General features: G+C 39.2%; 1 protein-coding gene across 2 annotated transcripts in view; it reads left to right on the forward strand.

Annotated features, from left to right (window-relative positions):
- Positions 1–13,277, forward strand: part of LOC127633243 (thyroid hormone receptor alpha-like) — a 203,768-nt gene that overhangs the window by 171,719 nt on the left and 18,772 nt on the right. For both annotated transcript variants that reach the window (XM_052112190.1, XM_052112191.1), the window contains 3 exons: positions 484–584; positions 2,756–2,903; positions 4,986–5,191. In XM_052112190.1, the coding sequence (XP_051968150.1) occupies positions 484–584; positions 2,756–2,903; positions 4,986–5,191 (455 nt within the window). The remainder of the gene's footprint in view (positions 1–483; positions 585–2,755; positions 2,904–4,985; positions 5,192–13,277) is intronic.

Raw genomic sequence — 13,277 nt, forward strand, 5'->3', positions numbered from 1 at the left:
TGGTACATGTATGGCAATTTATGTATAGGTTTTGCCAGTCCATAAGCCTTATCTCTAACTACAGTTTGTTTCTTACTGTTGAAATGCCCCAGAAATTGACAGAAAGGCTCAGGCAGTTGATTGGCTTGAGATGAGAGACTTTTCTTCCTCTTTTTAACTCTGGCAGTCTTAATTGCTGTCAAGTGATGCTCTGAAAGTCAAGAGCTCTTCAGGGCTTTCACCAGTCAAAGATAACAAGACTACATAGAACTCTCAGAAGTAACTACCTTCCTTTGATTTTACAATACAGTCTACCTCAAATAGCTCTAGAGGTGTTTTAACAAATCTACTAAATGTCACATGCCTTAAGGTAAATTGATATTTAGGACATCTGGTTATTAGCTTAGAATATTTTGACAGGAAAATAATCTTAAAATTGCAGTTTCACTAGTACACATGTTGCATAGCAAACCCAAATGTAAATAACAGTTGTTTATATTGTAGGGTATATACCCAGCTACCTGGATAAGGATGAGCCATGTGTGGTGTGTGGAGACAAAGCTACTGGCTACCACTACCGCTGCATCACGTGCGAGGGCTGCAAGGTAAGACATATCTGATGTTGCTTGTATGGGATGACCTGTGCACTCATGTACTTGTAATTGTGCTCGTAAAAATGCTCAGATACAAAAAACTGATACACCTAAAGTGCGATTGTCATTACATAAACAATCAGCGCACAAATTAAAATCACGCTATGTCCTACTGTGATTATTAAGCTGCAAAGGCTGCGATTTAGCAAGATAAAGATAAACATTAAAACCACCTGCCTAATATTGTGTAACAACCTATTCTTCTCACCACAATTGCACAGAGCTGTTATCTGAGTTACCGTAGACTTTGTCAGTCAGAACCAGCATTTCTCTGTTGACCTCTCTCATCAACAAGGCATTTCATCCACAGAGCTGCTGCTCACTGGATGATTTTTTGTTTTTGGCACCATTCAGAGAAAATTCTAGAGACTGTTGTATGTGAAAATCCCAGGAGATCAGCAGTTATTAAATACTCAAACCTATACTTAAATACAAAAAAAATGGTGCCAAAAACAACATTTTGGCACAGAAAACATTCTGTGGAAGGAAATGCTTTGTTGATGAGAGAGGTCAACAGAGAATGGCCAGACTGGTTTTAACTGACACAGTCTACCGTAACTCAGATAACTGCTCTGTACAATTGTGGTGAGAAGAATATAATCTCAGAATGCTATTCTGAGATGCAGGTTGGCACTGTTTTGGTGGCATGAGTGGGAAAATACCATCATGAGCACAGTGGCATACTTTATTGTAGCGATGACCGGGAGCAGAACACTAATTCACTTTATAGCGTGAAGCACATACAGACTACATATACTGTATATTCAATTAAAATCACACTGGTTCATGTACTAACCTGCTTTTTCAGAAGTGAGAAGCTACCGTCAAAAACAAACCGAACCGGAGAGGGCTTCAAAATAAAACCTCCGCTAAAATAAAAGCTACATTTAAATGGAAAAATGTACGACAGAAATATATAACTTCTGTATAGTTATTTAATATTCACTGTGATACTAATACTGCTGATAATATTAGTAATACATCAATAGTACCTTTATTATATTTGAGCAATATCTCACATCTGTGATGCTCTGTTATGCAGCACGTTATTTGACAAAAATAACTCCAATGTTGTATTTTCTATACAATACAATATTTTGTTGAAAATGTATCATACTATTTTCATTTGATTAAAGTTTTAATGAATTAATTTATTAAAAAAATGTTTTATGATAAAATGGAAATAAACTCTTGATATGGAATTCAGAAAAGTAATAGAAAAAAAATTCCCAGGTATCCGTGAGTACCTAAAAGGTGAGTACCGAAAAGGAAGTATGGGTACTCATACTCGTTCTCATAAAAAATTTTTTTGGAAGGGGCCTGGGTAGCTCAGCATGAAAAGACACTGACTACACACAAGTTCGAACCCAGGACATGCTGAGTGACTCCAGTCAGGCTTCCTAAGCAACCTGGTTGCTAGGGTGGGTAGGGTCACTTTGAGTAAACCTCCTCGTGGTTGGTATAATGTGGTTCTCCCTCTCAGTGGGGCGCATGGTGAGTTGCATGTGGATGCCGCGGAGAATAGCGTGAAGCCTCCACATGCGCTAGGACTCTGCGGTAATGTGCTCAACAAGCCACGTGATAAGATGTACATCTTAAGCTTGGGTTGACGGTCTCAGATGCAGAGGCAACTGAGATTTTTCCTCCGCCACCCAGATTGTGACGAATCACTACGCCACCACCAGGTCCTAGAGCGCATTGGGAATTGGGCATGCCAAATTGGGGAGAAAAGGGGAGACTAGACTTTCACCTAGCATATAGTCATGACATGGAGCTGATCTGAGCTTTGCAGTACACCTTGTTGTCATCTTTGCAACCTTCATACTTCCATCACATGCAAACCTGTCAAATCACAAGCCCAAAAACACATTATCATCCCCCACTGTCTATTTCTGTGTCTGTAAATAGGTGAAGGGAGTGAATTGTGAGTGACAACAGTTTCATGAAATTGTTTGAATACAACTCCTGTCTTAACATACTGATTTGAAAAGCAAACTGAGAGCGCACAGTTCCCCTGACTTGTAAAAATACACATGCTAATCTGGGACAGGAAGAGTAGTATGTGACAGATGACACCATGTCAGACTGCCTGCCACTGATTTCCACCTCTTTCTCTCTCTCAGGGGTTCTTCAGGCGCACCATCCAGAAGAACCTGCATCCCTCTTACTCGTGTAAGTACGATGGCTGCTGCATCATCGACAAGATCACCCGCAACCAGTGCCAGCTGTGCCGCTTCAAGAAATGTATCGCAGTTGGAATGGCCATGGATTGTGAGTGACACCATACACACACTTATGCAAATAATATACAAAATTACTGAACGTACAAAATCACACACACACAACAATAAATGCATGGAGTCAGAACATTTGTTTGCATCACAGTCACTGCCAATATGCCCTCTAATTTTTGGCTTTGGGTTCCAGAGGTCACAGTCCTGAACTATTGTTATTATTTCTTCGATCAAGACATTTAACTTCAGGATTTAACAAATAGAGACATGCAAAATAGACAGACAAACAAAAGCATTGTGTGTATACAGTACACTAGCAGAATCACAACAATTACACACACACGAACACGGACAAACACATACTGCCAGACCCACATACTGAATCCATATACATATATTCATAACATTCTGCAAGAGGTTAGTGGATCACAAATGCAGCCCTGCTCCGTATATACACAAATGCATTTTGACAGCAAATGTAAAATTAATCTGAGGCAAACTGAAGCGTTCCGTTCGGAATTGCCATACGCCTCACACATGTACAGCACATGTTCAATGCTGACCACTGTCACTCTCACTCTTTCTCTTCTCCTTAGTAATGCTTTATGTCTCTTGATCTGTTTCTGCTTTGATACCTCCCTTATGCTCTCTCTCTCTCTCTCTCGTTCACCCCCTATGTGTCCTGCCTTCATTTCAATATCTTAGGGCTGTTTTTCTCTTCTTTATTGAATTTTTACATTATATGATGTGCAATGTATGTCAAACTCTTTACACTGTATCTAACCATTCTCGACAATATCTATTGCATGTAAGTTTTTGTCTTAACCAACTGTGACAGGGCTCGTTATTTTGTAGATCGCTTTGATTCTGTTTCTGCAACATTGCACTTGGTAGCACCATCTATCAAATATATTCAAAAAGATAAAATTTCTGGGAACATCCTATGGAAACTATGGAAACATAGTCATGGTAAACCTGGAAATATCAGGGAATTTCAAAACTGCCGCTGTTTACATGTACTTAAGTAAATGGATTATTACAGGGTTTTTGCAGAAAACGTTCTGTAACATCATGTATACGCAAGCACCTTTTTCCTTATGCTGCTAGGTACACCTAGGTTTCTACTGGAGAACGCAGGATAAGCGACGTTCTAATACATCTTTGAAAACTCTACATGTGTGTGGAAAAGCCCAGATAACACTCATCGGATGTAGCGCTACATGATATCATCAAGTTTATACCCCCCAACATTTTTGGGGGGGGTATAGTGGGAAGGGGGAAAACACACAACAATATCAACTATAATGCACCACTTTACAATGTCGACTATTGTCCCTCACGTCAGCATATGCACTCAAGAATGCTGTGGGAATCCTGGAGTTTGGCGCAATAGGGAAACCCACTATTGCATGTGCAAATCCGTGGCAGGATAGAAAGTTAAGGAAACAAATACAGCAGTAACTGTGTGACATGAAGTAAAACAATGGAGAACAAAAAAATAACAAAGCCTTCCTCAGACACCATGTTCATTATTTTTGCACCAGTGTCACAAAGAAATCACGTCATATCCCCTTCGCTGTTGAGAAAGCTGCTTGCTGAGCGAGCTGCATGTATATAAAGAAGTAAGAGAAAGATGCTAACAAAATGCATGTAAACATGAATTCTGCTTATGTGTCTTAAGCATCTTTCTTCCAAAAATGGCTTTAAATGAGATCATTGTGCTTTCCTTGTATGAAAAGCCTTGGAAATTAAGAAAATCTCAAGAAGTAATGGAAGTTTCTAGTTTTTCTCAGCTAGAAAATATTTCAAGGGCTAAATATTGCTCTTGTGTAGAGTAAAACATCGGCGCTAGACATATTGATGTCTGATTTTTCACATGGTTCATGGTTCATTTACAAATTAAACTGAATCAAAATTATTATTTAAAAAAAAAATCTGTACACATTTTAAGGTGCAAAATTATTTTCCACCAGTAGTCAGGCGAAGGTAAATATTACCGTCCCTTTAGAACACTGTGTTACTGTTCAAGCTCTTGTCTTCTCCTTCAACCATTTAGATAGCAATGTATTAATGCTTGTTGAAGAAATAACCTCTATCTCTGTCTCTCTCTTTGGTGTAGTGGTTCTGGATGACTCAAAGCGGGTTGCGAAGCGCCGTTTGATTGAGGAGAACCGTGAAAAGAGGAAAAAAGAGGAGATGGTGAAGTCCCTGCAGAATCGTCCAGAACCCAGCAGCTCAGAGTGGGAGCTCATCCGTATGGTGACAGAAGCTCACCACCACACCAATGCACAGGGCTCGCACTGGAAACAGAAACGCAAGTTCCTGGTAATCGATCTATCTGAGAAGGCTTTGTCAAGCTTATTTTGACATTTTATTGAGAAACAAATGATAACAATGACAGTAGCTACAAGGATATTGATGATAATTACTTTGAAGTAAATCAGTGATTCTAACAACTGAATATGAGACATGCAGTATTTAATTTTTTTTGTGAATTGTCATAACACAAGCTGTTTACTTTAATTACACTCTGTGCTCGTCTACCTCTCACTTGCTCTCTATCGCTCTCTCTCTCTCTCTCTCTCTCTCTCTCTCTCTCTCTCTCTCTCTCTCACACACACACACACACACACAGAGGACTACACTTATAGGACCATTTCTGTCTGTCTGTGTGTCAGCTCAAAACAATACATTTCAGTTTAGCGCATCACTGTGACCGTGTCTGTCAGCATGGATTAGCATGTGTTTACACAGCTTTCTAATCAATGTAATGAGTTATGATACCAGACTGCTCAACCTGAGATGGCTCTTGCAGTTGTGGACAGCAGGACAATATACCACCCCCTGTGAAAAAGGTGTCAACTTTTGACAGAAAAAGAAAGTTGCCAAGCACAAGTTTTGGAGAGACCCGCATGCTGTTTCAAAACACAAGCTATGTTCAAACTACTGTGAGTGGCAGTTTTTTTAATGCGAACGGTTAACTGAAGTCAAGCCTCTTTTCTGTTCTTGTGATTGTCATGAATAATGCCTGTAAACAGTGACAGTGATGAAAAAACATTTTTATAAAAGAATGTGGCACAGGAAAGTCTTATTACAACTGACATGATGCTATTTAATAAATGAGTTCGATCAACGTGCAATTTCATCCATCAAACCTTAACAAAATAGTTCACCCAAAAATAAAAATTCACACATAATTACGCACCCTCATGCGGTCCCAGATGTGTAAGACTTTCTTTCTTCTGCTGAACAACACAAACAAAGATTTTTACAAGAGTATCGTTGCGCTGTTGGTCCATTCAGTGCACTTGAATGGTGAACAGAATTTAAAGGTAGCATAAAATAATCCATATGACTCCAGTGGTTAAATCCATGTCTTCAGAACTAATATTATAGGTGTCAGTGAGAAACAGATCAACATTTTAAGTCCTTTTTATTATAAATTCTCCTCCCCGCCCAGTAGGTGGCGATATACACAAAGAATGCAAATCGCCAAAAACGAAAGAAGAACGTGAAAGTGGACATTGATAGTAAAAAAGTAATTAAATATTGATCTTCTTTTTACCCACTCCTATAATATCACTTCAGAAATATTTTAAACATGTCTATGCTTTAAAAACATTTCAATGACTAGACCGTATGCATCCACCCGATGTGATAAACTATGAGCGTGAAGTGAGAAATATTAATGGCACAAAACGTTTCTGGTCCTAAACTTTATTCTAAAGTCCTGTTACTTTGGCAGATTGGATGGTTATGATTGTAGAAGTCAACATATTATTTCTATGTTGTTATTATTATCATTATTAATTATATTATCTAAAAAAAAACATTTGTAATAATAATAATAATATAATAATCAGAGATAGTCAATCCACGCATCTTATCACGTGGCTCACTGTGCATGACACCGCGGTGGCTCACAGCATGTGGAGGCTCAAGCTACTCTTCGCAATCCACGCACCCCATGTGACTCTACCCTCCCTAGCAACCGGGCCAATTTGGTCGCACAGGAGACCTGGCTGGAGTCACTCAGCACACCCTGGATTCGAACTCGTGACTCCAGGGGTGATAGTCAGCGTCAATACTCGCTGAGCTACCCAGGCCCGAGCCAGTAATATCATTCTTACAAACTCACAAAACTAACAATCTTTCTAGCTTTATATTTTTTTCAAGAATGGTTTGTAAGGTTTAAGGCACTGTAAAATGAGATTGAGATACAATGTCATAGTGTTTAGAAGGTCAGATATTCTGCAGTATTTGTTTGTCTTTTGTGCTCTGTAGTATATAGATAAACAGACATAATCACATTCAGATACACTGATGCACAAGCAAGCATAAGCGCGGTGGAGAATCCGAGCATGTCTTAGAACTGCAGTCACTTTGCTCAGCCCGCAGAACACACACCGCCCTCCCAACCATTCTGAGCATACTATCAAAGCCCTGACGCACACCAATCTAAACATTCAGTTTGCACTAGACCCATGAATATCAGCCACAGGGGAGAGAGAAACCACTTCCCCGGCCGGGTTGAGAACTCCTATAAAACGCCCCATAAAGAATTCAGCCTATATAAGCTTTACTACCAAGATATTCCTCCAATAACATGGCAAGGCCAAGACCCTGCATGACCTCAATAAAATGCTGTCTCTCTCTCAATGGGAACGTTCAATTCTGCCTTTCTACAATCCAACAGAGCTGTCTTTAGACATATGTGGCGATAAAGTCCAATGCCAATTTTCAGCATTGAGAGAATTCTGAGGTGGACCAGCAGCGAGAATAGTTTACACTAGGGTCTTACATGCAAAGACAGTCTTGGTAAGTTTCCAGGGTCAGTACCACCACCACCTCCTGAAGGAAGAGAGCGAGGAACTGCTGTCACACAAACACACACTTTGACTCATACTTGTAAAAACGTACATCAATATACCAGTGCAGCATATTTAAAACAGGCCTGTCAGCCTGGGACAGCGCAATGTAAACACAAATACACACATTCTAAACATGAGCAGAAGTACCTTAGAGGCACAACACAGCTACACAGCAACACTGCTACACACAATTATTTTGTGTTTTATTTACCTTCTAGCCATTGGCACTCTGTGTGGTCTACGCTGTAAATTTACATCAGAATATATCATATCAAGGCTTCTTAACAGCTTTAGGGCGAATGAATGTTAATATTTGTACATGTAATTATTTCAACAACTCGTCTTTCTGAGCTATAGTGTACAGAGCTACAGGCGAGCCCAGGGCTGCACAACTAATCAAATAAATAATCAAGATTACATTTACGGCTGCCATGATTAACTAAACATGAAAAGTGTTTATTACGCACTCCATTTGGGTGTACTACTGTTGATTCAAAAGTTTCTATTTAGGATGAGTTTTTTGCTAAATATTGAGCATGGGAACCAATCATAGATGTGTTTGTTGCACACATGAATGCAGTGGGAAATCAGAGGCATTTTAGTTGGTCTATAAGCCAACTGATAAATTTGACAACTAGAATTGACAAATTATCCTAATGAGTGAGCTTTAAACCAATGGCGACTGGTGCTTTTCAAAAGTGGGGAAGCATTGACTATGGTTTTTGGGTGTCTGCAATGTTGCTCCAAAAGCTGCTCTAACTACTAATCAAACTAAAGAACATTTTTAAATAAGCTCAAAACTGTTTTTGCAACATGATAGGTAAAATATTCATTTGTGAAAGCTGAAATAAATGTGTTATGCCAGATTACTAATAACATCTGAACAATGTGCTCGACAGCAGTGCTATTGCATTGTATACACTGTCAATCAAGTACATCACCTTTTTAATGATATGCCATTTTTGCAAAGTACCACCCACTTGAGAGCTCGACCAATCATCATATAAAGAAGCTGGGCTTCCAGGGGAGACAAAAATACATTGATTGAAAGCCCAATGTCCAATATGCAATCATATGCAGATCCAGTGCAAATAGCGCTCATGAAGTTCTCATAGACTGAGTTCGGAATGGCATACTGCCCATACTACTCTTATAACTTCTGCAATAAATATCTATCGCAAAAATAGGAAGAGTATATTATAGTAGGATGCTATTCCGAACTCGCCCATAGACTCCTAGAGAAGCAAAGCATTCCTCTCGTCCAAGCAACATTGATCTTTTGCAGCATTGATTTGAATGGTACAGGTATGTGCCACATGCTCCCACTGAAGCAATGGCGCTGGGCCTTGTGTCCACTGTCTTTAATGGACATATTTATGCAGCAAAAGGCAGATTCCATTATTGAATGAACAGAGCGGTAGTGATGTTTGATATTTTACACTATTATTCGCTAAAATGTTGAAAGGCACAAAGAGTAATATTTAATATACACAGATTATTTGTACATATCGTCATTGCAGCATTTTGTTTTTCAAGTTTTAGGGGAAGCAGTGCTTCCCATGTAGTCTTAAAGCAATCACTATTGTTATAAACAGTCTGCTCCACAGATGTGTTTTAAGTTTCGCTTCTGTTCTCAATGAAAAACTAAATGTGAAGAAACAACTTCTGGCAATTAAACGAAGCTTTAGAACCAAAACAAAAAGCATGCAACATAAAAGTTGGAACATCCCCATTATGACCAAGAAGGTAGAGACATTGTAAATGAAAGATTTACTCTGAATAATAGACAGCTTTGTTGATTATAGCGCAATTATTTGCGAGACTACAGAACTGCTGCCAGCTCAAACAGTTGCCTGAAACAGTAAATCTGCTCAAGCTTTCTTTGTATAATTTGTAAAAAAAAAAAAAATGTAATAACAGTTTTGATTTTCATGCTACAAAGAGGGCCAATGTGAAGTTGACCAAGCAGAAGTAGTTTACGAAAACATTTCTCAGCTTGTTTTGGATGTGTAGCCCACATAAAGAATATGGCATGAAGTTGTTTCACACAAAAAAAGGATTTGAATTTATACATTATTTATCGGGTTTGTAGTATAAAGGTAAATAATTGACAATTATGATATTTGTCATAATCGTGCAGCCCTAGACAAGCCTTATTTTTTCTCACAGCTTCTCTGTGAAACACACTATTGGTCAACTACATTATTTGTGTGAAGCCTCCTGCTACACATTTTCCTGTTTAGTCTTGCCTTGATTTTAGTGTGTTTGTTTATTGCTGTCACTGCACTTTTTAGGAGCAAAAGAAATCAATGTGCATTTGTGCTGCAGGAGGTGACTTCCACCCTGATGATGGATCCCAATGATTGTGGGGTGAAGGGCAGCCGCAGACTACCCATAACTTGGCACTCATCTCTGGTCATCGGCCCTCACAAATCTGATCCTATAAGGACTTTTTCTCTCCCTTCTGATTCTTTCTCTATATATTGATCTCTCTCTCCCTTTTGCCCTCTCTATCTCTATATTTCACGTTCACCCTCCATTCCTGAGAGCTTATTCATGTGTTATTCCTATAATGTTTGAGGTGTGGGTTGGAGAAACTTGAGTCATGGTCGTTTCTCACATTCATAAAATATATTCAACGGCCAGCCTGCAGAGCTATAATTCACTCGCGGCTAATGCAGCTCTGCCTCTTGAAAACGTGTTTCCTCTATTCTGACTCAGTCACGTAACACCTCTCTTACTGCATACATACTGTAGTTGAATGTTGCTCCAATTGCAGAGGCCAACTTGGATGTTTATCCAGGATTTTTACATAGCTGACCTCTAATCCACCCTGAGGATACTCTACACTGAGGTATTCCAAGGCTATCAGCTTACATAACTGAGAAGCCAGAGCCAACACATTCATCTCTGTGCTTGCTGCTGGAGTTGCCTCTTGTTACTTATGTCTGAACTGTACACTGAGGCAGGGTGAACGATGACAGACATAATGGGTGTGGCATCAGGCCTCAGAGAGAGTCACTTATTTTCAAAGAGATGGACATATAAGAGGGTAAATAAAGTGTCCAGTGGCATTGTAGAGATAACTAAAAGGGGGTGTAGTGTCCTATCTGAGCATAATCGACATGCGCTGCTAGCAGTGTGTGTTACGGCGGTCCTCCTTTCTCATTGCCCACTCAAGTTGTACCCTGCAGGGTGGCGATTGTAGGGCTGTGCTCACATAAGGGAAGGCTGTTGTTCCACACAAATAAAGATAGACCAATATATCGGCCAGACTGATTAATCATTGGTATTGGTAATTATTGGTATTTTCCTATTATCATTTCATCAAGTTTACCAACAGCCTTCTTCAGCCATCCTCACCCACTGCATCACAGTCTAGTATGACAGCTGCACATCACTGGACCTGAAATCTTTACAGCAAGTAGTCAAAACTACCCAAAATTTACTGGAATCAAGCTATGGGCCGTCGAAGATCTCAACAACCTGCTTTGCCAGACCAGAGCTCTTGGTATCATTAAAGACCCCACCCACAAAAACTATAGTCTATTCTCTCTCCTGCCCTCCTGAAGGTGGTACAGACTTATCTGAGCACTCATTAACAGGCGAATAGGAATAGGAATAGCTTCTTCCCCAGATCTGTCTCCCAGATGAAGTCGGACACTCATCAACATCACACCATCACCTTCCTATACACGCACATCCCTTAACTGATCACCATATCTGACCCTTACAGTAGAACATGCTACCTCTGTCTTTAACTACCTCTACTGTACTATAGTACTTTTGATGCTGTCTCTGCACTTTATTTGGAGCATTTTACACATCCTATAATACTTGCAGTATTATAAAATTTCCACTACCTCTTATTTGACTTTGTAACTTATATACATTTCCAGATGTATAATAATATATTATGTATATCTTCAACAAATACACACAAATATTGTTCTTTATTAAAGGTGAAGTGTGTAACTTTTTTGGTGTCAAAATACATTATACTTTCCCAGTTTATTGTTCATTGACAACTATAAGTAAGCCAGTCGTGGGTTTACTTCCCCCAAAAGTAGAAACACTGAGCCTCCCGGGCACCATCAAAATATTGATGTTTATATATTGAGCGGCCCGCTAGTCTCCAACCATCCTTTTTTATCTCCGCCTAAAGTGTAAGTTTGGGGCATGGCTACTTGAACTAGCCGTTCAGCGGGGAAAATATGAACAACTATGGCAGACTTGTACAGAGGGAATTAAGTATAGCTTTGTCTACAGATGTTAAAGCCAAAATTCGAAGACATTGGCATCACATTTACATGGTACTCACACACACAAACAAACACACCACCAATAATGAGATCGCTCTGGTAAAAGGGAGTGCCAATAACGACATCACCGCTCAAGTTGCTAATATACCGCCGCCTCCCCCATGAACAACAGAGATCTCACTTAGGGTACCAAAATAATCTCACCTAGGGACTGCTTACTAGTTACCAGAACCATCCTACCTCATGTGCTAGATCCCGCGCACCAAACACCCAGCTGCCGTTCAATCCGCCACTGTTATTGGATGACCGGATTCCTCTGCCATGCTTCTTGCCCAGTGTGTTTATGTTATAGTGATCTTGTTCATACAACATTAAACGTTTCTCACCTTTTATTAAGCATTGCCTATTTGTTCATAGGGACTCAGAGAGTGCGAAAGGGCATGATGAGTCTTAGGGGTGTTGCCAAAGGTTGTTTGTAAACATATTTTTTCTTTGTAATTCCGTAACTAGTAACGCAGAAATTACACACTTCACCTTTAAGTACACATTTTCCATTATATATATACTGAAATTTACAACTTCTATGTCTACTTGTGATTTTAATATGTTTCTATTATAATGATTGATTATGATTGATAAGATGTGATTGTGAATTCGATTACCAGTTTGAGCACAGCCATGTTGTTTACATTGCAATACTGCATGGCATTCTGCGTTCTTAATAGCAAAGATGGTTATAAGAAACTAGCCCCTCCACTTGTTTCCCCAGAAGGGTTGAAAATGAGTGATGGATAAGCTAGGAGAAAGCTAGGACTTACTAATTACCTAATGTATTCTTTGACATCAAAAAACATTGCCTTATAAAAACAGCTGGTTCAGACCAACTATAAACCTTTCTCCCAGTACTTCTGTGATTATTTTAATGTTGGCAAAAAAGTAGAGCTGTTGTGTGGTTGAAAAGCTGCTGTTTCATTATGACAACCGCTTCAGTCCCTCTCAATGGTGTGAATGCAGATCACACCTGAGGGACCAAGCCTAGAGGGATCACACTGGTTTAATCATATTTTGTAACAATAGTTTTCAAATATGTTTAGTGAATTTTAAGTAAATATTGTGCAAAATTTGTATTGTTTAAATTGTAACAAGAAAACCTTATTTTTTATCATTAAATTGTACAACCTCAAAAAAAAAAATTTATAGCCTCATTTTTTTTATCACTGTTTCTTTTATAAGCACTTAGTAAGTGTTTGGACACTAAAGACACAAGTTTGTCAAATT

Source organism: Xyrauchen texanus, chromosome 40 (genome assembly GCF_025860055.1).
Source record: "Xyrauchen texanus isolate HMW12.3.18 chromosome 40, RBS_HiC_50CHRs, whole genome shotgun sequence".
NCBI lineage: Eukaryota > Metazoa > Chordata > Actinopteri > Cypriniformes > Catostomidae > Xyrauchen > Xyrauchen texanus.